General features: G+C 43.1%; 1 protein-coding gene across 1 annotated transcript in view; it reads right to left on the bottom strand.

Moving 5' to 3' along the window:
• LOC124722980 (angiotensin-converting enzyme-like) overlaps positions 1-21,886 on the bottom strand; it is a 418,907-nt gene extending 397,021 nt beyond the window's left edge. The window contains exon 1 of the mRNA XM_047248150.1: positions 21,819-21,886. Coding sequence (XP_047104106.1) covers positions 21,819-21,826 — 8 coding nt within the window. The 5' untranslated portion in view covers positions 21,827-21,886. The remainder of the gene's footprint in view (positions 1-21,818) is intronic.
• Positions 21,887-23,352: the final 1,466 nt, after the last annotated feature.

Below are 23,352 nucleotides of genomic sequence, written 5' to 3'. Positions count from 1 at the left end.
AAAATTGCTGAAATAAAAATTTTGAATTAATGTGGAGCAGCGCGTAAGCAACAAAAATGGTATGCGATAACTACTGACCAACTACTACTGCATAAAATTTTGCAAATGTGGTAGCGAGACGAAGAATCTCTAATTGTGAAATCCTCCAGCGAAAGGAAATCCTGGCAGACAGGTCGACAGGTGAAAGCTTTTATATCAAAAAATTGAACCATTATTAGCCTGGTGAAATACTAACGGAAATGTGTAAGGCTCTACCTTCGATAATATCATCGTTATCTATATTTTTCTATAAAAACTGCAAGGCAATCTAACGAAACTTTATTATCGCTGTCATAAAATCTGACATATAGCCGTATAACATGTAAATGAAAATCTTTAGTCCAACATGTAAGTATTTTGATAGAAAACCAAAACAGAAATTAATTAGTCTTCCTATAAATCATGAAAAATCAATTCTCTAGCATCTGACTGCGGTTTTTAAAAATATTCTCTAACGTCTCCTAACAATCATACTGCAATGCTCCAGCACGCAAGAGAGAACTTACCTCGTCTTTCCGCTGCAGCTGCATGAATTTTCTCAGGAACGTGCTAAAACAATTCAAATGAAATACTGCAGTCCATGCAGAGTGCAATGCATGGTAATAACTACCAATGTAACTATCTCTTTGTTTTATTTTTATAGAAATTCAATTATCAGGAAGGGTTCAGCCAATAACCGTTAAGCAGTGTAAAAAAATGAAGGAAATCATTTAAAAAATTTAAATTACTGTACTCTGAAAATTAGAGATTCATACACTGACAAAGTTTACTCAGACCTTTCTTTTCCTTGAACAGTCTAATTAGCAAAAAATTTAATTATCCCACAATGTCTATGATCAATAATCACGTATCTGGTCACAACAAAGACATGACTATTACTTTAATGTATGCATACAAAAATCTGACAAAATCCCTCCAGTGCACAAGCAAGCAACAACTACGTTCAGTAAAAATACAAATTACCAAAAAATCCTCGATTAATACCAAATTTGCTCCGGCGCCGTAACACGGTCAGGGCAGGCTGCGACCTCTCCTGATGCGAGTTCTCTCCATTCCACTCCAACAACTGTTCGCTCATTATCTCTCGCGATAATAATATCTCAGACTCAGAGTTTGTGTATGCACGCAACAGGAGAATAGCCAACTTTGCAAAATAAATAAAAATAAAAAAGTATTTCAACACATCCTACTTTCAAGTTGTATTTCACTATCCTGCTCGAACATGCGTTCCTGAGCTGATTCTTCGTCATTTACGTCTTCTATCATCTCTTGCATTTTTTGTGATAGGCTCAACATTACAATATGCTCTTTCAGGAATTCATTAACTTCCACTTGAACCTTTTGATGTACAGTGTCGTCATTTCTGTGATTATTCGGTGACTACCATTACGTTACTCTCCATGGTATGTACCGCCCCTTTCTGTTCGATACACTCTGGTAGCTTTCTCGCAACCACTCTGTTACAAAATATGCACCACAACTTCGTGATGATATGCATGAATCTACAGTACAAGCTAAAGAATGCCTTGTCATGCAGAAGCTGTGTATAACACTGTAGTGGGATACTAATACTAGGAATTCGACCCTATAATGCTACCCCTTTACCAGAATTTTAAGTTGACGATGATCTGGTGCTAATGTATTTCGTTTCTTGATAGCAGGAAAGCAGGGAAAGGTGTCGGAGTGGGAGTCGATCCAACAGTATGTAGTCGATAGGACAATGATGTGATCATGCATAATAAGGATGGTGGTAGCCTAAATTAGGCAAAAGTAATTTCAGGCAAATGTATAGCAAAAGGTAAAACAATTGATCAGTTAAGAATGACTTGAACAATAACTTTATGTAGTTGTTAGATACAAGACTAGCATACATTAGTAATGTGGTCAGTCATGAGGTAACCTACTTCCTAGTTAAGTGTAATGACTGCAAAGTGCTTCATACAAACGTACACTGATTGCGTTATTGTGTAATGAAAAATAATAATTGCACTATGCCACTTAACGGGGGAAATATACTAATTAGTTCAACATGGAATGACCCCAAAACAGCACTAATCATTAACATTAACTTTAAAGTGGTTACTTGGCTGTTATTCTAACTAATATGACCACCAGTTTCATTAACTGTACACGAACCTTCGTATTGCACAGATGACGATTTGTATGTGGAGACATTGAACCTGTTTTATAAAATAGGTAAGTAAATGCAGCTCGTAATTTGAAGAGCACCAACATTTCAAAAGTAATTAGCTGACCTTCACAAAACCTTTCAACATAGAATTACTAACACTCTGATTAACACAGAAGGGGTCCTCAGATTGTTTACTTTCCTAAATGGCATTTTGACCAACGCTTTCAACATTAAACAGTGGAGACAGGAAACATAGCACTAGCAACAAACCTGTTGTACAGGCAGAAATAGTGGAAACCTTTAAACTATACTAAACAGTAATCTACTTTGCATTCACTTTTTGTAATCAGCATTTTTAAATTGTTTGAAATGCTTTTATCCCGGTCTCAGAAACTGACATACGGCCGGGAGAGCGGTGTGCTGACTACATGCCCCTCCATATCCGCATCCAGTGACGCCTATGGGCTGAGGTAGCGTTGGGCCTTCATGGCCTGTTCGGGAGGAGTTTTTTTTTTTTTTTTTTTTTTTTTTAGAAATGGTTTTATGAATGAATCAACGCTATTTCTTTGTAAATGAGGATGTCTGTTAGGAGCCGGCCGGGGTGGCCGAGCGGTCCTAGGCGCTACAGTCTGGAACCGCGGGACCGCTACGGTCGCAGGTTCGAATCCTGCCTCAGGCATGGATGTGTGTGATGTCCTTAGGTTAGTTAGGTTTAAGTAGTTCTAAGTTCCAGGGGACTGATGACCTCAGCAGTTAAAGTCCCATAGTGCTCAGAGCCATCTGAACCATCATCTGTCTGTTAGGAAGGCAGTCGTGGAGGCTGTTGTGGTCTTCTGGGATGAGGAAACAGGTTAGTAGGGAACGACACAGATTGACGTCTAAATTATATGCTGAAGCTGCGTGCAGATGGTAAGGAGTTATTGTACCAGTGGTTGTAATATAGCATCGCAACCTTGCAATCTTCAGGAGACAGATGTTTGCCAGACACTACGGCAGGGAAGGATCAGTACCTCTCTGATAGTCGTTTCAATTTACCCTGCTTGTCGGGGGTGAAAGTCAACCTTCAGGTTACATTTAATCAGTGAAACTGGGACTTGTCGTCGTGAATCCTACAATGGGGAGCTTTCACTAACCGTGGGACTTTTTAACACTGATTAACTTTATCTTCAAGAAGGGGTCAATGGGTGAAGTGGCATTATGTCAAGTCTCGTCTGGATAGATGGAAACAGTTACTTAAAGTTCTCAGGCACGTCAATCAGACGTCGAGGAGTAAAGGAAAATATTAAATCAAGGGTGAAATACGGACACTTCAAACTGAAAAGTTCATCTAAACAACTCAGTGCTTCAAAGTACTGAGAAGAAGATTACTACCATATGAACGTAGCATGGCAACGGCCTTGGCGCAGTGGATACACCAGTTCCCGTGAGATCACCGAAATTAAGCGCTGTCGGGCATTGTCGGCACTTCGATGAATGACCGTCCAGGCCGCCATCCGCTGTTGCCATTTCTCGGGGTGCACTCAGCCTCGTGATGCCAGTTGAGGAGCTACTCGACCGAATAGTAGCGGCTTCGGTCAATAATACCATCATAACCACCGGGAGAGCGGTGTGCTGACCCTACGCCCCTCCCATCCGCATCCTCCACTGAGGATGACACGGCGATCGGATAGTCCCGCTAGGCCAGTCGTAGCCTGAAGACGGAGTGCTTTTTTATGAACGTAGCATAGGTTGTTTATTTTTACATCAATCTACAGAAAATGTGAATCGCTCTTTCTTGGATTAGATCTGTTCAGGATAACTGCACTTCCACAGTTTGCACGCGAGCTATGCTCTTGCTCGAGTGAAACCATACCGTTCACGGTAGAAGTAAGACAAGAGAGTTCTGGCCAAAAACTCTGACTCTATATCTGTCAGCATCTGTTTATCACAGTGTCTTACTACAGCTGAGATAATTGCGGCTATGATACCTCGCTGATGTCAACATGTGTGTAGTGTATCTTTCGTTACATTTTCAACATATTACGCTCAACAGTTCACAAATTGATAGAAAAATGTTGGAAAGCATAATAAATATCTTTTTTTGTGACCGGTTTCACGGATGCAGTTCATAACCCAACCGACAAGTTTTATGATATATTTATGCATATCTATTACAAAGATATATACGGAGTGCCTGAGTCATATACAGCAACGCTCAAATTATGAGGTAGAGACCTTATTTGGAAACCCGCATTAGCAAACAGTATTTTCATCGCTACCGATATATGCTACTATTCTTACGTAAGCTGGTAGGCTTCATAAAGTGAATGACATGGTCTGAGAACATCATGTATCGGCTTCTTGTTGATCATGAACTCCACTGAAATTTTTCCTTCCTGCTGCAGTCAAATCATTTACAGAATATGAGAACCGGACGCGCTCTCACTGGTCAAGCAGTCGCTTGCTGTGTACAGGCTTGGCGACCCCGGGGTTCCTGATGTGGGGACTGGTAAGCGCCGCCATTCCCCTGTCAACGTAAGCTCTGGACGTGCTTCAGCGACCACTGTGCCGTGCAGTGGTGGAACTCTGTGTGCCACAGGGATCGTGGATCTTAGCTTGACCGCCTGGATAGTGAGGATGGTACAAACCTCTATAAAATGCCCTCAGTCGCGAGGTGTGCAGCACGATGATGAAATACATGGCTGTTGAGGTGGAACAGTTGTTATCGGACAAATTCTTGGGAACCTGTCGCACTTCAGTTGTTATCTAGACGTGCAGGGTTCTCTGTAGGTGGACTTTTATTTCCCTAGCTACTCAGGGGCTGAGACGGATCCTTCGAAATTTTCCATTCCTCCTCCCAGCGGGAAAGGTGGGCCGCTGGAAGGTACCAGCACCCAGTCTAATAAACAGGCTCGAGTAGCCAGACCTCCTGACTCAGGAGTTCTTTCTCAAGGTTTTTTCTCAAGTCACAGAACGCGTGCTGGTTATGAGAATGCATTTTTATATCTGAAAAGAAAAGAGGGTAGTTTTGACAAGGTTTCGCCATTTTACACACAAAAGGCTTAAAAGGGAATCTGCGCATTGTGCAACGGGACATTGCTAGTAGAAACTTCAAATTCCCAGCAAGCAACTAACCTCCAAAAAGCTTAATGTCTTAGGGAATATGCAATAGTAACTGAACTGCACAACACCTTGCACTACAGCAAAGGTGTTCTGACCTGCAGGGATCTAGTTGACATACCCAAGAACGAACGTGAGTGATCTCCAGAAAGTATAATCGATATGCAAAACTTCATGAAGAGGTTGTGTTACCAAATCCGACTCCTTTATCCTGAAATTCAGTAGCACGAAACTTAATGAGCACGTTAAGACAGGTTTCCTTTGTCTAAGTATACAGCCTTATGTCCCCAACCCAAGGGCTGTTTCAAATGCCAGCGCTTTCGGTATATTACACTTGGATGTAAGAGAGAAGTTAATTGTGGCAAATTTGGTGAGGTCGCCCGTCAAGGAGATGCTTGTTCGTCTCCTTTGAAGTGTGTTCATTACTCTGGGGCTCACCCTGTCTGGAGTAGGGACTGCAGCGTATATCTTGCAGAATAAATGATACGAAGCGTATCCTATATAATGAGGCCAAAAAGATGTGTAAAGTCGTGCTCCCCCCAACGTTCGCTACCTCCTTTGCTTTGGTTCTTACACAGCTAGCGGAGAAAGGCAATGCTGGTACACAAAAAAAAATGGCTCAAATGGCTCTGAGCACTATGGGACTTAACTGCTATGGTCATCAGTCCCCTAGAACTTAGAACTATTTAAACCTAACTAACCTAAGGACATCACACACATCCATGCCCGAGGCAGGATTCGAACCTGCGACCGTAGCGGTCGTGCGGCTCTGGACTGTAGCGCCCAGAACCGCTCGGCCACGCCGGCCGGCGCTGGTACACAAACGAAGGCTGCTAATGTCAGCATTAGTACCTGCGTTTGTCAATGCACTTGTGCTGCATCAACCCAGAATATCAGATATGGTTGTAGTTGCCGACACTGCGAAGCTCCCTGCCCCTCCAAAGATTCCATCTGGCCTACAGTCCAGCACTGCCACTACCTCTTCCGCAGTTGTGGTCCCAAAGCCTATTCAGACCAAAAAATGAAAGTAGACGGAGAAGAATCGCCCACTGACGGAGATAGGAAGTACACAGTCCGACGATGTCGACGTCATCCACTCAGACGCCTCTCTCGACTTTTCTTCAGAGGTGATGGACCCTGATGTCGAACTGTGGTGCTCAGCTCACTCTAAGACTGAGCCTCTACACGCTGCAGGCTCCCATCGCCGACAGAAAGTCAGGATGAAAGTGCTACTCCCGTGATAGCTCCTAAAATGGAGAATTAATGAGTTCAGGACACATGTGGAGAAAGTGAAACAACTAGCACAGGTATACCCTTAGTGCTTGTGTTTATTAGTCACACATTTTAAAGCCACTGACGCACCGCCTGGATGACCTGACTGGGGACAGAGCCAAGGCAGGGGCTGCTATGATTGTCAATAACACACACGATCCTCTGCTACCCTCTTGGTTACTGACGTACAATCAGTTGCCATTGCAGTTCATATGTGTCAGAAAATCGCTGTCTGCTCACTGTACTTATCTCCACAGTGTGTGATAGACTCTGATGCTTTCATAGGTCATACCTATTGAACAAGTCCCCCTCCCATTTCTTCTACTGGGTGATTTCAATGCCGGTAATGTATTATAAGGCTCGAGCGATTTTTGCCCCAGTGGTCGTGTCTTGGAGGACCTCATGATGTCTCCGTCAGGAGCTGTGCATCCTCAGTACAGTTGTTACTGGGTCGTCCCCAGCCGCTGACCTCCCTTTCTCGTCTCCTGCCCTTGCAGATTCAGCTCAGTGGGAAGCAATTGACCTTCATACCAGTGACCACTTCCCACTGTGGCTTCACCTACTGAATGGAGGTTTACTTGAAACAAAGCCGCTGAAATAAGGGTCGGCAGGACTAACTGGACGCCGTTCAGCAAGCTAGCTGTGTTTGAACACTGTGATAGCATCCAGGAATGGGTGGACCACATCACACGAGTGGGCCATCACGTCGCTGACTTAACCATCCCAAAGTCCTCAGGTTGTCTTAGGAGATATACTGTTACTTGGTAGACCAGTGAGTGACTTTCAGCAGTCTTGAACACGTGTGTGGCTCTTCGATAGTTTAAATGTCGCCCAATAGCAGACAACCACACAGCATTTCGGATCACGAGGTCCAAGGCTCGGCGTGTAATTGAGAAGAACAAGAAAAGATAGTGGCAGGCGTTACTGGACTCCACGAACAGTTGCACTTGTTCTGAAAATGTATGGGAAGCCATCAGCAGGATTCCTGGTAAACACAATCATTTGCTCTTAGCAGCAGTCCTGAAACAAGTGTTTCTCCAAACAACGCCCGAAGGCATCGCTCAGACGATGGCACAGCATTTTGTAGCGATAACTGCCGATGCCAGCCACAATCTGGCGTTTCGCTACTACCTTGCGACTGCAGCGAGGGACAAGTTGAATTTCAGATCCCACAAGTCTGAGTCTTACAACTGCCCTTTCTCCATATGGGAGCTGGAATCAGCAATGTCTGTGACTCGTGCTACTTCACCCGCTCACGACCAAATCGGGTTAAGCATGCTTCGACAGTTGTCAGCAGCGTCAAAGGAAATCCTCTTCCAATGTTTTGAATTAATATGGCAGACAGATCAATTTACCCAGGTCTTGAAAGAAACTATTCTGATACTTCTAGTCTAACCATAAAAGGACCGCACATGTCCCAGTAGTGACAGGAATGTCGCCTTAACGAGCTGTGTAGGAAAGACCCTGGAGCGAATGGTTAACCATCGTCTGGTCTGGTTGTTAGAGACCAGACAATTCCTTAGCCGCTCTCAGTATGGATTCCGGAGATTTTGGTCTACTATCGACAACCTGACACTACTAGAGGCGGCTTTTCAGCAGGCTTCCTTACGTAAACATCATAGTCTGGGTATATTTTTTTATATTAGTTAGGTGTACGACACTACCTGGAGACACACTATTCCGGTGCAGCTCCATGAATGGGGCTTTCGTGGTCACCTCCCCATCTTAATACTGTCCTTCTTGTCTAAGCACGTTTTAGGTCACGAGTCGGTGATGTGCTGTCGGATCGTTTTGAGCAGGAGAATGGTGTTCCTCAGGACAGTGTTTTAAGTGTTACCCACCTTGCCATAGCCACAGACAGAATCACGTTTACAGTAAGGAGTCCTGTATGGTGCTCCTTACTTGTGGATAATTGTGCTGTTTTCTGTTCCTCCTCCAGCGTTGTAAAAGCGACCCGTCAGTTGTAAATTACAGTGTGGAGGTTAGAGGAGTACGCTCTACTGACGGGTTTTAAGTTTTCTGCAGAAAAGTGTGCTTGCGTTCATTTTAATCGTTCTCATCATATTTTTAATTCACATGCTTTGCATATGAGGGACATCGCTCTACAATTTAAGGCTCAGGGAGGTTTCTGGGCCTCAATTTTTACTCCAAACTGTCGTCATTGCCATACCTGAGAGATATGAAAGCCAAACCCCAGAAGGCACTGAATATCATAAAGTACCTTAGCCACAGGTCTTGGCTAGCAGACAGGGCGCGTCTGCTCAAGTTTTACAGGGCATTTGTGCCTTCATGGCTAAACTATGGACGCACAGTGTATGCGTCGGCAAGGCCTTCTTTGCTGAAGATTATTGACGGGTGCTTGCAGAACTCGCCCCGTACCCAGTCTCTGTGTTGAGGCTGGGTAACCGCCACTCACCATCCGGGAGCCCTCCTCATAGTGCGTCAGGCATGTAAGTTCCTCGCAACTCCAAATTCACCTGCATAACATACTGTTGCTCGTCTATCTTTGGAACGCCTTTTCTCTAATCGACCTCGACCAATAATGCCATTTCGGGATCCATGTGAGGCTTGAGCTGGAGCGACTTGGTGTGGAGCAAGTACAACCCCTAATCCATGGTTTTAACCGTATGGCAACCTGGTTACTGCAGAGGCCCAGATTAATTTTAGATTTAGTGCAGTATAGCAGAAGCTGCACTTCTGCATATGTTTTTTATACTTTATTTTATGCTCTTTTAAATGAGCTCCACAACTCTACAGCTGTGTTTACACATGGTTCGAAACAGGGGAACTCCGTTGGTGGCTCTGTTGTTTTCCCTGATCGTATCCTCAAGGTCCGACTGCTCACGACTTTACTGCTGTCCTCGACGTGGAAATGCATGCGATCTTGCGGTCACTGGAGCAGATGAGACGTGTTTTGAGTGCTAAATTCCTTGTTTATTCCGATTCTATAAGTACCCTTCACTCCCTACAACGTTTGTTCGCAGCAGATAAAATAGTCCACAATACCCATGATGCACTCCTTCAACTACAGCGGCTGGGGAACTAGGTGTCTTTCTGCTGGGTACCACATGGGTATTGCGTGGAACAAAATGACGGATGTAGCAGCCAAGGAGGCGTGTAGCGATCCTCAGTTATTTCAGTGCGTTATCCTCCAGCACTCAATGACCTCATTGTTGAGGCACAGTGTCATATATGAAAAAAAAGCACTCCGTCTTCAGGCCAGAAGTGGCCCATCGGGACCATCCGACCGCCGTGTCATCCTCAGCTGAGGATGTGGACAGGAGGGGCATGTGGTCAGCACACCGCTCTCCCGGTCGTTATGATGGTTTTCTGTGACCGGAGCCACTACTATTCAGTCGAGTAGCTCCTCAGTTGGCATCACGAGGCTGAGTGCACCCCGAAAAACGACAACAGTGCGTGGCGGTTGGATGGTCATCCATGTAAGTGTCGGCCACGCCCGACAGCGCTTAACTTCGGTGATCTCGCGGGAACTGGTGTATCCACTGCGGCAAGGCCTTTGGCCGGTGTCATATGCCTATGAGAAAATGAGTCGCTGGAAGTGATTGATAATAAGCTGCATCTAGTAAAACCCACTACGCAGCCGTGGCATACTTCCTTTTGGCCCCGAAGAGGGGATGAGGTCCTGTTTATTCGTTTTCTCATTGGCCACAGTCTTCTGACTTATGAGTTCTTGCCCTCTGTTTCTGAGTGATATTGAAACAAAGGTGCTGAGAGTTTTAAGATTTTGTGAAGTGTTCAATTCGTTTTACAAAATTTTAGGGACATGTTCTTAATGTGTTAACAATGTGTCTGGCACACCCATGTGGTCAGCCAGTCACATTTCATTGTGCTTTTGTTTTAGCTCTTCTGTGGTTTTACTTCTGTTTTTATCGTATGTATAGCACCTTTCACTCGTCTCAGTTTTATCAAAGCCTGTGAGATAGAGTGATTATGTGGACCAACGCGAGTGGGCTGGAAATAAGTGTCATATTTTAGGTTCTCTCCTCACTACGTGACAACGATTTTTGACATTTTATTCACATTCGTTTCTTTTAATATGTGTAAGGGCGCTGATAACCTCGGCACTGAGCACCTGTAAACTCCATACACATACACCGACTTACCCACACACCCACTCACCCACTCACCTAAACACACACAGACAAACACACACACACACACACACACACAGACCTGGACGACAGATGACAATTTTCTATCACTAAATTTAAGCAGATACCACTCATTGTATTAGAGCGCACAATCCGGTAATGTGTCTCCTGCACTTGTATGCAGTAACTCCGTCAGTTCTCCTAGCACTGGGTCGGAAGCCCATCTGCTGTTTGTCTATTGGCGTACAAATGGCTCTGAGCACTATGGGACTTAACATCTGAGGTCACCAGTCACCTAGAACTTAGAACTACTTAAACCTAACTAACCTAAGGACACCACACACATCCATGCCCGAGGCAGGATTCGAACCTGCGACCGTAGCGGTCGCGCGGTTCCAGACCGAAGCGCCTAGAACCGCTCGGCCACATCGGCCGGCGGTTCCAGACCGAAGCGCCTAGAACCGCTCGGCCACATCGGCCGGCTATTGACGTACAGGTAGACCATTAACTACTATATTCTATCTGCATACATCTATAAGAAGCTACTCATACCCCGAAAAAAGTGCTGTATTAAAACAGCGGAAGCGTTATTGTCCGCAATGCCGTCAGCGGTACATTCTGTCGCACGGCTACTTGGTACTCTGTCACACAACTCGCGGAATTTGCCAGTAAATTAACCTGTTACGTTATTATTCACAAGCACTTTTTTGCGGAATATGCTATGAGGCCATTAATTCATACACAGGACACGTATTCTACCTCTCGAAACGAAGCTACACTATAAATCTACTTTAGCGAAACCAGCCTGCTTTGGTAGTTCTATAAAGTTTTTACATGGTAGAGTACAATGTTTGGTTGGAGGCAACATCCCTCATATACAGTGACACCTAGGGTTATACTGTCGATAAGAATGTTTAACGTGGGTGGTCTCCAACTGTAGAGAAAAAATTATATATCATGTATTATACTGGATGAACATTGATAAAAACAGGGACGGATTCCTGATTGGAAATGGAGGAAAAAAGGTCCTATAAACATACATCCGGAAACGGACGGATACGTGGTGTGCGTGCAACGACAACAAATCGTCTCAAAACACAGTACAGAACTGATCGCACCAACGTCACAACAGACGTTCAAAGAGGCCTCCGTGGGATTGCAGGTAATAGGGATAGTAGCGGTTCTCATACAGCATACACTTAATCGTATTTTGGCTTACACCATGTTTGCAGGCCACTTGCCTCAAACTTGTACTAGGGTTCGTCTCGATGTCATGTAGAACCCGGACCTCCAAATCTGGTGTATGCAAAGTCTGACGCCTCTTGTGTTAAACGTCTGTCTGAAAGAGCCCATGATCTCACAAACGCCAAAATCGACCTTGAAATGTTATTTTTTGTGGTTGGTGTCTGTGAGGGCATTTGTTTTCGTATAGCCGTGTCGCCTCTCGATCATTTCCATCTGCTTGGCTGTACACAAACACCATATCGGCTTGTTCCCGACAGGAATATCGGACCATTCTGATGCTTCCAGTACGCTGCGTCAGTCACAAAGCCGTCGCTATAGTTTGTCGGTTTTACTGATGTTCATCCTGTTTATGTCAGATCACAAGCCCAGGAGTGGCCAACGTCATTGATAACTACTTTATAGCATTAATAAAGTGGCCAGACACGTGGCTGAAGATGGTACTACCTGGCTGGAGACCACTACAGAAGGGATCGTGTGTTTGGTCCATGCAAGAGACTGTTTAGGTACGTACTTGATGACTTTCCAACTACTCTGTTGTGGAACATAATTACGTCACTTCGGCAATTATTGGTAATTCCGCACCGCTGTTGCCGCAGTAATCACCTTATTTTCCGTGTATTACGAAGTCGATAGCTTCGGCCCTGCAAACTGGCACTCTCATGCTGTCACACTGCAATGTTGAAGTGCTGTACCTGGTAATACATATTTAGAGCCATTTTGTTTAACCATTGCTTATTGGACGTGGACGATATGATTGAGGGCTTCACATTAAGCGTATATTTCACCTGGGGCAACATCATGGGCACTAGAATCTCTAACGTAATTTCCGATTACGATGCACTGATTTTGTTAGAACACAACGACTTCTACAACTACATTTCCATACGTCATGGAGAACAGCATCACTTTAATTCGTGTTGTGCCATTTATGTAGCCTTTATGGCAATAGAGGGTGGTCATACAAAGTCTTGCGTTAAACGTTAGGCGTATTATGATATTTCTTTCTGTTGCAAGACGTAAGAAGTCAAATTTTCGTGGCGATTTTGTTTGTATTACGATAGCTTTGTATTTTAATGAGTTAAACAGACAGTTTAAATTCGGCAGTGTTTAATTTGTGCCAGAAAAGTGCGAGGTGTCTCGCAATATATTATGGTACGTAGTTTTCTCCGAAATATCTCCTCTGGCATTGTCTTTGGAAACGTCACTTTTCCCACAGTTACCGTCTTTGGTCGTGCGTTTACAAGCTGTAACCTACATATTCTTCTAGTGTCTAAGTAATATTTTTGGTAATAAAAAACTCTATTCTTTCCTTTTCTTAATAAGACAATTGTGTTGTGTTTGTAGTGGTGTAGTAGGTTACAGGTTTATTTTTCTCAAGGCTTATTTTCCGGAAATGAAACTGCACAGATCTCTTACTCACTTTGCATATTTATAATCGTTAAAGGTGCTGATGTAGCTTTTTAGAATATTGTGAACAATAATATCGGAGAAATGTAGTCCATCAAGCATTTAGGGAGCCTTCAGACTGCAAACTGTGGATACTTACATAGCCTTTAGTAGGCCTGTTTCATTTGTAATAACAGAAGTAGCTGGCAATGAATATCTCCGTTTACATTTTCGTAGTGAGTAAAGTGATGGATTATATCTGTCCCTCCTAAACTGGTGATTGAGAACTATTTAAAAATACTGAAACATACACTTTGAAGTTGTATTGTGAGCAGTAGAATTCAGTTTCTGTGTTCGTCTGCTTTGCTAACATGTATTGTTCTGCAGTTATAAGCCTGATCAGGGTCGTTCTACGATATCGAATTTTTAGGCCCAAGCCTGGTCAGAGCAGTTCCACTACATGGAATTCTTAGATCCAATTTTTAAAATGTCAATTGTTATAATTTACCATTGGGGCAAATACTTCAGAATTTTGGCCGTAATTTGACGGATATGTGTACATATGTAAATTAATCACGCTTTCTTTTACATTACAGAGTTTTTTCCAATATTGTGGCATCAAACTGTTTTTCCGTGTATGAATTCCAACTAGCAATTTAAGCATCGTACTTTTTCTAATGTCTTAGAAATGTTTTATTTGAGGTTGTGTTGTCGGTAATTACGTTCAGTATGGCTGCTTTGCTAATGCGTTGCAACTTACCATTGGCGTACATATTGAAGTATTTTGGGCAGTAATCTGACGAACATGTGTGTATGTGGAAGTTAACTAGTGCTTTCTTTTACGCTGCAGATGGTTTTTTTTTTTTCAACAATGCAACATCAAACAGGGTTTGTCATATACTGATTTCTGCTAGCACTGTAAACGCTGCTGCTATATTTTGCAGACATTTATAATATTGGCAACATCTTAGATCCTGAAAATAATTAGTTTACTATCTGGTGCGTTTCTAACTGCTATTCAAGCCACTAATAGGTGTGGTACAAAGATCGAACTATGATCACGATTTTACAGTGCAGTCCTCTGCTGGTGACTGGAGGAAATGAAATTTGTTATTATTTTGCTTTTTCTCGGTTTGTGGGATGGCATTTAAATTAAAATGCTTGTTCAACAAATACGAATTCCCAATTTGATATTTCTATGTTCTAAGAAAATGCCGGTTTTAATTATTTATAGGGTGATATCGATCTTTCAGTGTAGTCATCTGCTGGTGACTCGAGCAAGTAGAAAGTGAAAGTGGACTGGATGACTTAGTTTCCTTCGAGGCGTCCGGACTTCGAGTATTACAAAGCCAGAGGCTACTTCACGTGCTCGAGCAATAGGATGCAGTTATACAAACGTTTCCAAGTTTTTTGAACTTTTGGTAAGAATTGTTAATCACAAGTTGTCTGCAAAATGCATTTATAATTGTGAAGAAATAGGGATATGTCAACTCAATGCGGCATTCGAAGGTAATTGCTTCCCGAAGAAAGAGTCGTGTAGGCATACTTACGTCATCATAGAGGAGAGAAATCGTAACAGCAGCAATATGCGTATGAGCTGTCGGAGCCCAAGCGCTTTCTTACCTGATCTTTACTGGGACAAAGATGCAGAAGGAGTTAGAATTGAGCCTCCTCCTGCTGGCTGGGCAGAATGCAGTGAATCAGACTGGTTGAGCACTGAGATTTTTACCATGTGGTTCAAGAAATTCGTAATGTTTCCCGGGTCAATAAAACAAAATGTGATGCTATTGATTCTAGATGGCCACTGAAAGCACACCAGAAATTTCAATGTCATTCACTTCACGATAGAACATGGTGATGTTTTGTCACGTCTTCCACCCCATTCTTCTCACAGGCTGCAGCTTCGTAATGTGTTTACTGCTAATGAAGCCTAAAGGGCGTACTATGAGAAGAAACTCGAAAGTAGCTCAGATCGTACATAATAGTTCACAAAAATGTGTAATAATATTATAAACAGTTTTAGAAATGAGTATATTTTCATAAATACTTCAAAGTATAGCGGAGCTCTAAAAAGTCCATGAATTTCGTACTAACCGACCGAAATCAGAATAAACATTGCCAAATAACGAGATGGAATGGCAAATTTCGATTGACGAACGATGAAATCGGAAATTTCGATTGATTCAGAAACCCCACAATCCTGGTTTTTGTTGTAGGGTCTATAAATCGTCTGTAGTTCAAATGTTCAGCGAATAATGGTACCCCCTTATGGAATTCTCACCAATGCCTCCACATATAAGCGCGCATCTCCTTATATTTTAAGTTTCGGTACAAATAATAAAAAGTAATCTTTCCAATCACAAAAGAAACCTATGTCACGGATACCCTGCAAAAATAAGTGAACATTTTCATCAGGTTTTCCCATACATGAATGGATATAAGCAACTGCTAGAGAAGTGCTGGTTACATATGGGGGCAGCGGTTTTGATTCCTGTTTCGCTTCTCTCCGCTCCACCGCAAGGTTCGTAATTCTCTCTGATAATGCTCTTAAACGGTTTGTTTCGCTATCTGGAAATAAACAGTATCACACCTTACAACCATGAGGCAGATTTTTAAAAAGCGGCGACGCTTATTAATGAGAACACAATACAATGTTTTACGAGTAAGTCAAAAGGGGTGATATAGGATGAGATATCTGTAGAAAGAGATACTAATGTCATATTCAATTTATTCCACATTAAATTTGTCAACATTTGAAAGTTGCTTTCCTAAAAAAAATTAACTGGAAGATCGATTTAAAAAAAATTAAGTCCTGAATAACTAAGAGAATTAAAAATTTCATGTAAGAGGGACAGGGAAATTTATGTAAAAGCCAGAGTAAGTCAAGATCCGACATTACTTGCACACTACACAAAATACTGTAATGTTTTAAGGAAAGTGATTAAAATATCCAGAACTATGCATGCCTGACAGAAATAAATAATGCCGTTAATAAGATTAAAACGACATGGGACATCGTCAGACGGGATAGCCGGTCAGTGTAAAAGATTCCATAACAATTAAACTAAATGACAATGCTGTGACTGATAATTCATAAGTTGCAAGTAGTTTTAACAATGATTTTTTAAATTTAGAATCAAATATAGGATTAAATCGATCAGCTGAAGAAGCAAGAGAATATATTAAAAATGTCATTCCACAAAACTTTAAGCAACTACAAGTATCACCAACAGCCTCCACTGAAATTAATACAATTGTAAAAATTATAAAAAACAAAAATTCAAATGGGGTTGATGGAATTTAAAACATAATTCTAAAAAGTTGTTCTGACTTAATAAATAATGTCCTTAGTGATATATGCAGTGCGACACTGGCACAGGGAATTTTTCTCAACAGGTTGAAAACCGTATTTATTAAACCACTTCATAAGAAAGGTGACAAGACAGTTTAAGCCATTCGAAAAAGCAATGTACGCAAGAGAAGTCGCAGACTTAAGTGGAAACAATTTACTTAGCATAACACAGTTAGGGTTCCAGAAGGATTGCTCGACTGAGAATGTTATTCATTCAGCAAATAGTACAAGCCTTAAATAATAGTATATCGCTAGCTGGTATTTTCTGTGATCTTTCCAAGGCGTTTGATTGTGTAGATCACGTTACTCTCTTTAGAAAAACTCAAATTTTATGAAACTGATGGCTTTACACACACCTGGTTTGAATCATACTTAACAAACAGAAAGCAAATAGCTGTCCTGAATAACTCTGGCAATGTTGGAAAAGCAAAAAAAAAAAAAAATAGTGACTGGGGAAAACTCACAAAGGGAGTCCCACAGGCTTCATTGTTGGGTTCACTCCTATTCCTCATATATGTGAATGACCTTCCTCTCAACATTCAACAAGCAAAACTGGAATTTTCTGCAGACGATACTTGTGTTATAATGAATTCCATTAGACAGAAAGCAACGGAAGAATTGATAGAAAATATTTTACGGGGAAATATTAAGTGTTTCTCAGAAAATAGACTGTCCCTAAATTTGGAAAAACAAACTGCATTCAGTTCTGTACAAGAAATAAGTCATACTGATCATTGATTTAGCATATGAGCAGGAGTCAGTAATTGGGGTAGAATACTTCAAATATTTGGGTGTACATATTGATGACAACTTCAACTATAAGTATCATATTACTGAGCTTCTCAAACAATTAAATTCATCTACTTCCGCTCTTCACACAATTGCTAATCTTGAAAACAGGCGTATCAACCTCCTGGCATATTTTGCATATTTCTACTCAATGATGAAAGAAATAATTTTCCGGGGTGACTCATCGCTTAGAAAGAAAGTACTGATTGCACAAAAGTGTCCAACCGTGCAGTTCGAACGCCCTAACGCAAAACGTTCAAAAGTTATGACGATTTTATTTCGTATACGAGTAGTTCAATAATTTCACCCTGTACATACTTACAACTCTAGAGGAAAAATGACCTTTATTACTCACTGTTAAAGCTGTCAGTGGCTCAGAAAGGAGCAGAATATACAATAACAAAAAAATTTTATCATTTGGCCGATAACATAAAATGTCTGATAGGTAGTCGATCAAGTTTTAAAATTTAACTTTCAAATCATTGCTCCTGGACAACTTCTTCTATTCCACTGATAAAATTATACTTAAAAAGTGGTAGTCAGTACAAAAAAGTATGCAGTTACAGAAGTAAGACTGAAAATAATAATTTGTTCATTAATGTTAACACTAATCATATACACACATCCTGTAAACTGACTCGTTCCTCGTTATTTCGATAAAAGAATCGCTCAAATGATCTATGAAATACGTAACTAATTAACTCTGCCTACAGACCTCGTTAAAACGTGTACAAGCAATGGGAGGGACAGACCTATCGACCCTGCCCTCCTCAGCAGACACTAGAGTAGTTCAGTCTGATTTTGTTGGGTTTGTTTCCTCATGACCTATCTGCGTTTCTTTATCTATTCTCGGAGGGGCAAGGATTTGCTGCTGGAATCCGTCACGTTGCTTCTCCAGTTCTCTACTCTTTGTTACAAACTCATCCTCCTTTCCCATCGGTATCCCTGTATCCAATTTTTCACTAAAATCTGGTCTTACTGCGGTGGTTCTACCCCGCAGCTGGTCTTTCTGAGCGAACGGTACCCTGTTTTCTTCTCTCAATTTAGTAATTCTCTCTCCTAATCTTTGTTTTTATGCCAAGTCTCTCTATTTGCCTTTGGTAAACTTCGCTTGGGCTTAACTGCGGGCTCCTAGACGAGCTTAGCACTTTACTTTTCGATTTCATTTTGGGAGGCATGATTTCAGTAAATAGGTACCTAACAACTTACAAATGAATTAGAGGAACTGACACAAGCTCCGTGGAGGTGAGGTCTCCTACTTCATCAGGTCGTCACGTGACAGTTCGGCGACAGCTGACAAAGGCGTCGGCTAGCGTCACTTAATATTTGACTTCGTTTGAAGATGGCGGTGGCAGTGCGTAACAAGGGAAATGTCGACGTCGGCAGCATGTGGGCGGCGCTGAGGTGGAGGTGGTGTCGGAGGCGGAGGAAATTGGCAGCTACAGCTGGTGAGGTGGCAACGACCCTGGTGCCGTCGCCCTGGACCGTGACGGTGACAACAGCAACGGCAAACGGGAAGAGCGAATGTACCCCGGCATCGGGCAACGCGACGGCGGTGTCGATGTGTCGGCAGGACTCAGCCGTCCACGGCTAGCGAGGAGGCAGCTCAATGGATACGGCGCAGCACAGCACCGACGCACGCACCCGCGCGTGTTTGTACTGCGCTTGCAATGTTCCGTACCGGGCGGCGCAGCAAGGGCACAGGATGCTGACTAACATCAGCCAGAAGCAACTACCGGCCGCACCAAAAATCGCGCTGGGTACTCGACCAGGTTAGCACGAGTTAACGGCGGTATCTCACTCCAGAAAGGATCAGAGGCGAGTTCAGATCCCACTTCCGACACCAGATCGTGCATGAGGGTGTTGGTCAGGGCGCAGGAATGGAAGCAGTTGTGGGTTTCCGAGCTGTTGGAGGCTCTGTAATGGCGTGTGGCATGTGCAGTTGGTGTGATATGGGACCCCTGATACGTCTAGATACGACTCTGAAAGTATCCTGCCTGATCACCTGCATCCTTCCATGTCCATTGAGCATTCCGACGGACTTAGGCAATTCCAGCAGAACAATGAGACACTCCACACGTCCAGAATTGCTACAGAGTGGCTCCAGGTACACTCTTCTGAGTTTAAAAATTTCCGCTGGCCACCAAACTTCCCAGACAAGAACATTATTGAGCATATTTGGGATGCCTTGTAACGTGCGTTTCAGATGAAATCTCCACCCCATCGCACTCTTACTGATATATGGACAGCCCTGCAGGATGCATGGTGTCAGTTTCCTCCAGCACTACTTCAAACGTTAGTCTAATCCATGCCTCATGTTGCCGTACTTCTACGTGCTCGCGGGGCCCCTACACATTATTAGGCAGGTGTACCAGTTTATTTGGCTCTTCAGTGTATGTCTAATGATATTGTTTCAAAAATAGTCTAGGAAACAATTTGGGCGCTTTTTCTAAAGGGAAGGTGAGTGTTGCACCGCGGCTTAGAATTCTGTGTGAACGTATAATTTTTTAAGGTTTCCCCCCTGCATGCAGACAGCTGAGCCAAGACAGGCACAAACGTAGTGTCCCAATCTGCCAATACTGCAAGTAGCGGGCCACGCAACTGGGTCATTGCCTCACAACTCTCAAGCTGAGAGCGCCACCTGAGGCCGCAGCAGAATAACCACACAATAATGTCATGAAATAAGACCATATAACACACGTGGAAGAGAGCCTCCAAAAGATACAGACGTTTCAGAAAGGGCCAAGCCGAAGATCTGAAAGCCACTTGGAACACCAGGGTGCGCTACAGATCACTGGCAAGCCTAGAAAATGGGATCAAATCAACTCATTGATGGAGCTCGTTAACTTCACAGGCATGAGCTAACCAGTATAAATACTTGAACCTCTGAAACTCATTCATTCTTTCATCAATAATCAGTCATAAGTCATCAGCCAGTATGGCAGTCTTGCAATTTACAGTGAATCCATATCGCAGCTGCTCCATGACATATCGCCTTTCGTTCTTCTGATGATTTCAATTATGAGACACCACCAAGCCACTCGGATGCACTCAAGTGCCATGGAATACAGCTTCTGCCCAGCTTGCTGCCACTGACTTGGGCACCTTCAACCAACAACCCAGTGGGGGTTAACAGAGCATAACCTCACACCTTCCAGGAGAGATGTATTCTTCCTGCCCACTGGCTGTACCTGTGAACAGTAACCTATGTCTTGGCCGTCTCTTATTTGAAGCGTAGGGCATACTTCTGCATGGCTACCACCATACCGTGCAGAGCTGTTTTAGCTGGCCAGGGGGCTAACTACGAAGTCTACGAGGGTACCTTGGTAGAACGGCCAGCCACGGTGTTAGCGAATAGGCTGAACGGGCAACGCCTACAGACCGCTGGGTCGGCATCCTGCTCGACACTGCCTTCAGTGAGGTTCCTGACCACCTCAAGCGACGTCGACGTCCGCTAGGCTAGGTTAGTCAGCAAGTACTGGCCAAGAGCGCCACCCCTCTCGCTAAGCCACGTAGAAGCTTCCAGCATTGTATAAATCACGACAATAAACACACTATAGCCATCACTGTCTCAGTGATGTTCTCGGGCGTGTCACCGGGCCACACTGCCGTACTCTGAACTTGGCATCCTACACACGTAGAGTCCACAGCTCCCTGAATCTTCACATCTTATAGAATCAGTGTGCTGTCAGTCTGTCTTTTTCTCCGTCTGTTAAGACCCGTTCTCCTCAGGAAAGTTGAAATTTATGTCAAATACTAAGGTCTACGGTCTCTTGACGGTGTAAGTCAATACGGTCAAAAGATATGAGTGTCTGTTAAGATCCCGTTTTCTCATAAACAGGTAGAGATTTCAAGACGAAATTTATTTCAAATACTGAGGTCTATCGCTTCTTTTCGGTGCGAATATTTTAAGCTTCTAAGTCAATCAAAGATACGGCCACTTATGTCACATATTTTGATACTCGCGGACTCACCAAAACCTATAGAAGAACTACCTATGTGTATAATTATGTTTATTACGTTTGTACGGAACAATTCCTACTCGCACTTGTCCGGTTTTTATGGGTTACGATGTGGTAGCGCATTGTAACCCATAAAAACCGGACAAGTGCGAGTAGGAATTGTTCCGTACAGCGTGCAGGTGGGGAAGCCCTTAAAATGAGAAGAAATTGGACGAATGAACTGTCTTGCCCGTTCCCCCAACCTAAATCTCATCGAAAATATGTGAAATGCGTTGGGGAGACGTATTGCAGGACGTCCGCATGCACCAACGATCATCTAGCACTTGTCAAATTATGGTCAACGTTCCATTGACCTATGTTACTTGGCAGCGACACATCATGCAAAAGTTACTTTCATCCTTAAGCTTTGCAGACAAGTGTACATTCCTTACCATGCCATGTGCCCCTAACGGCACCATACGGCGTTCAATCTCGCGGCGTGCAGTGGTCTAAACGTCTTGGTTCATCAGTGTACTTTAAATCTGAGGAAAAAAATTCATAACTGGCACTATGTTGGGCAGTAACACATTCCCTAAAATAACTCTTTCCCCACCCCCAACAATCAAAAGTGATCTGGAACAAATTGCATACACTGTCTGACAAAGAAAGTGAAGGACTCAGAAGCCATGTTCTGATGTCAATGTAACATTGCACACACACACACACGACATCGACGGATGTGTAATTGATCAGAGTTGTAATTCTCTGTCACAGATGGAGTAACCACCAGAGTAAAACGTATCTAATTGTGGGTCTCCCATTGGTCGAATCGTGCAATATCCGGAATTATGTCATTCTTGTGTGACTGGTAGGGTACATAAGGGGCATGAACAGCGTCATATGTTGAGTGATCACTGTGAAGGTCTTGAAGATGCTGCGTACTAGTATGAGACAGAGATATCAGTACCTGCAAGAGTTTGAAAGAAGTCTCATTGTGGGTCTCCCATTGATCGAATCGTGCAATATCCAGTGTTATTGCATTCGGATGTGACAGTGACCCTATGTTGGACCGCACGGGAACGTTACGGCGGGCATACTCGTCGACCTTGTCTAACCATCGACGTATTTTAGACCAAGCACATCGTGATCTTTCACGTCTGCCACTGCCATCCTTATGTGTCTTCCCCCACCATTTGTCAGACACTAATAGTAGCCTTACTACGGGATTACCGTTGCGTGCGTATGCTGCCGTTAACACCACAAAACAAAAGGCAGAATATGGAGTGGCGCTCGTGCACACATTGCAACTGTGTCTAAGAACCGTCTGCGTGATGTTGAGATACTCTCGTGGCCACGAAGATTCCCAGAGCTGTTTCTGATGGAAGTTGTGTGGGACCAGCTCGAACGTTAACTCCATCCTGTGCCAATAGCCAGGATACCAAAGATCAGTTACAACAGTTCTGCGCCGACTTGCCTCAGGAGAGGATACAATGGTTTTTTATGACACCCTTCCAAACGCAGTCAGTGCAGAAATCCAGGCCAGAGGGGATGCAACGTCATACATAAAAGTGGGCTTATACTGCCAAATTCTCTTCAAGTGTGGCTTGATTTTCTAATCACTGAAACAGCATCTCATACCCTCTCAGACACTGAAATATCATGTCGTTTCCTTGTCCCCTTCTAGGTGCTCACTTTTTTGTCAGGCAGTGTACTTCATGCATAAGCTGACGACTTTATTCTGGACAAATACTTCTAGTTTCTGTAGGATCAACTAGCGTTCTTATAGCTATGATTGTTGATATGACTTCTTAAAATGAATAGAATTCATGAAATACGAAAATATGTTGTTTTTACGTTACCTGGTATGTGTGCGTCCTTGAAATGACCTTTGCCACGTTTCCACTCAAACTCACTAGGTGGAAGGGCTGTGCTTAGCAACACACTGTGTTTTTGGCTGATTAGTTACGATGACATAGTGGATAGTGA

The sequence above is a fragment of the Schistocerca piceifrons genome, chromosome X (assembly GCF_021461385.2).
Source record: "Schistocerca piceifrons isolate TAMUIC-IGC-003096 chromosome X, iqSchPice1.1, whole genome shotgun sequence".
Lineage (NCBI taxonomy): Eukaryota > Metazoa > Arthropoda > Insecta > Orthoptera > Acrididae > Schistocerca > Schistocerca piceifrons.
This window is presented reverse-complemented; position numbering and strand designations above follow the sequence as displayed.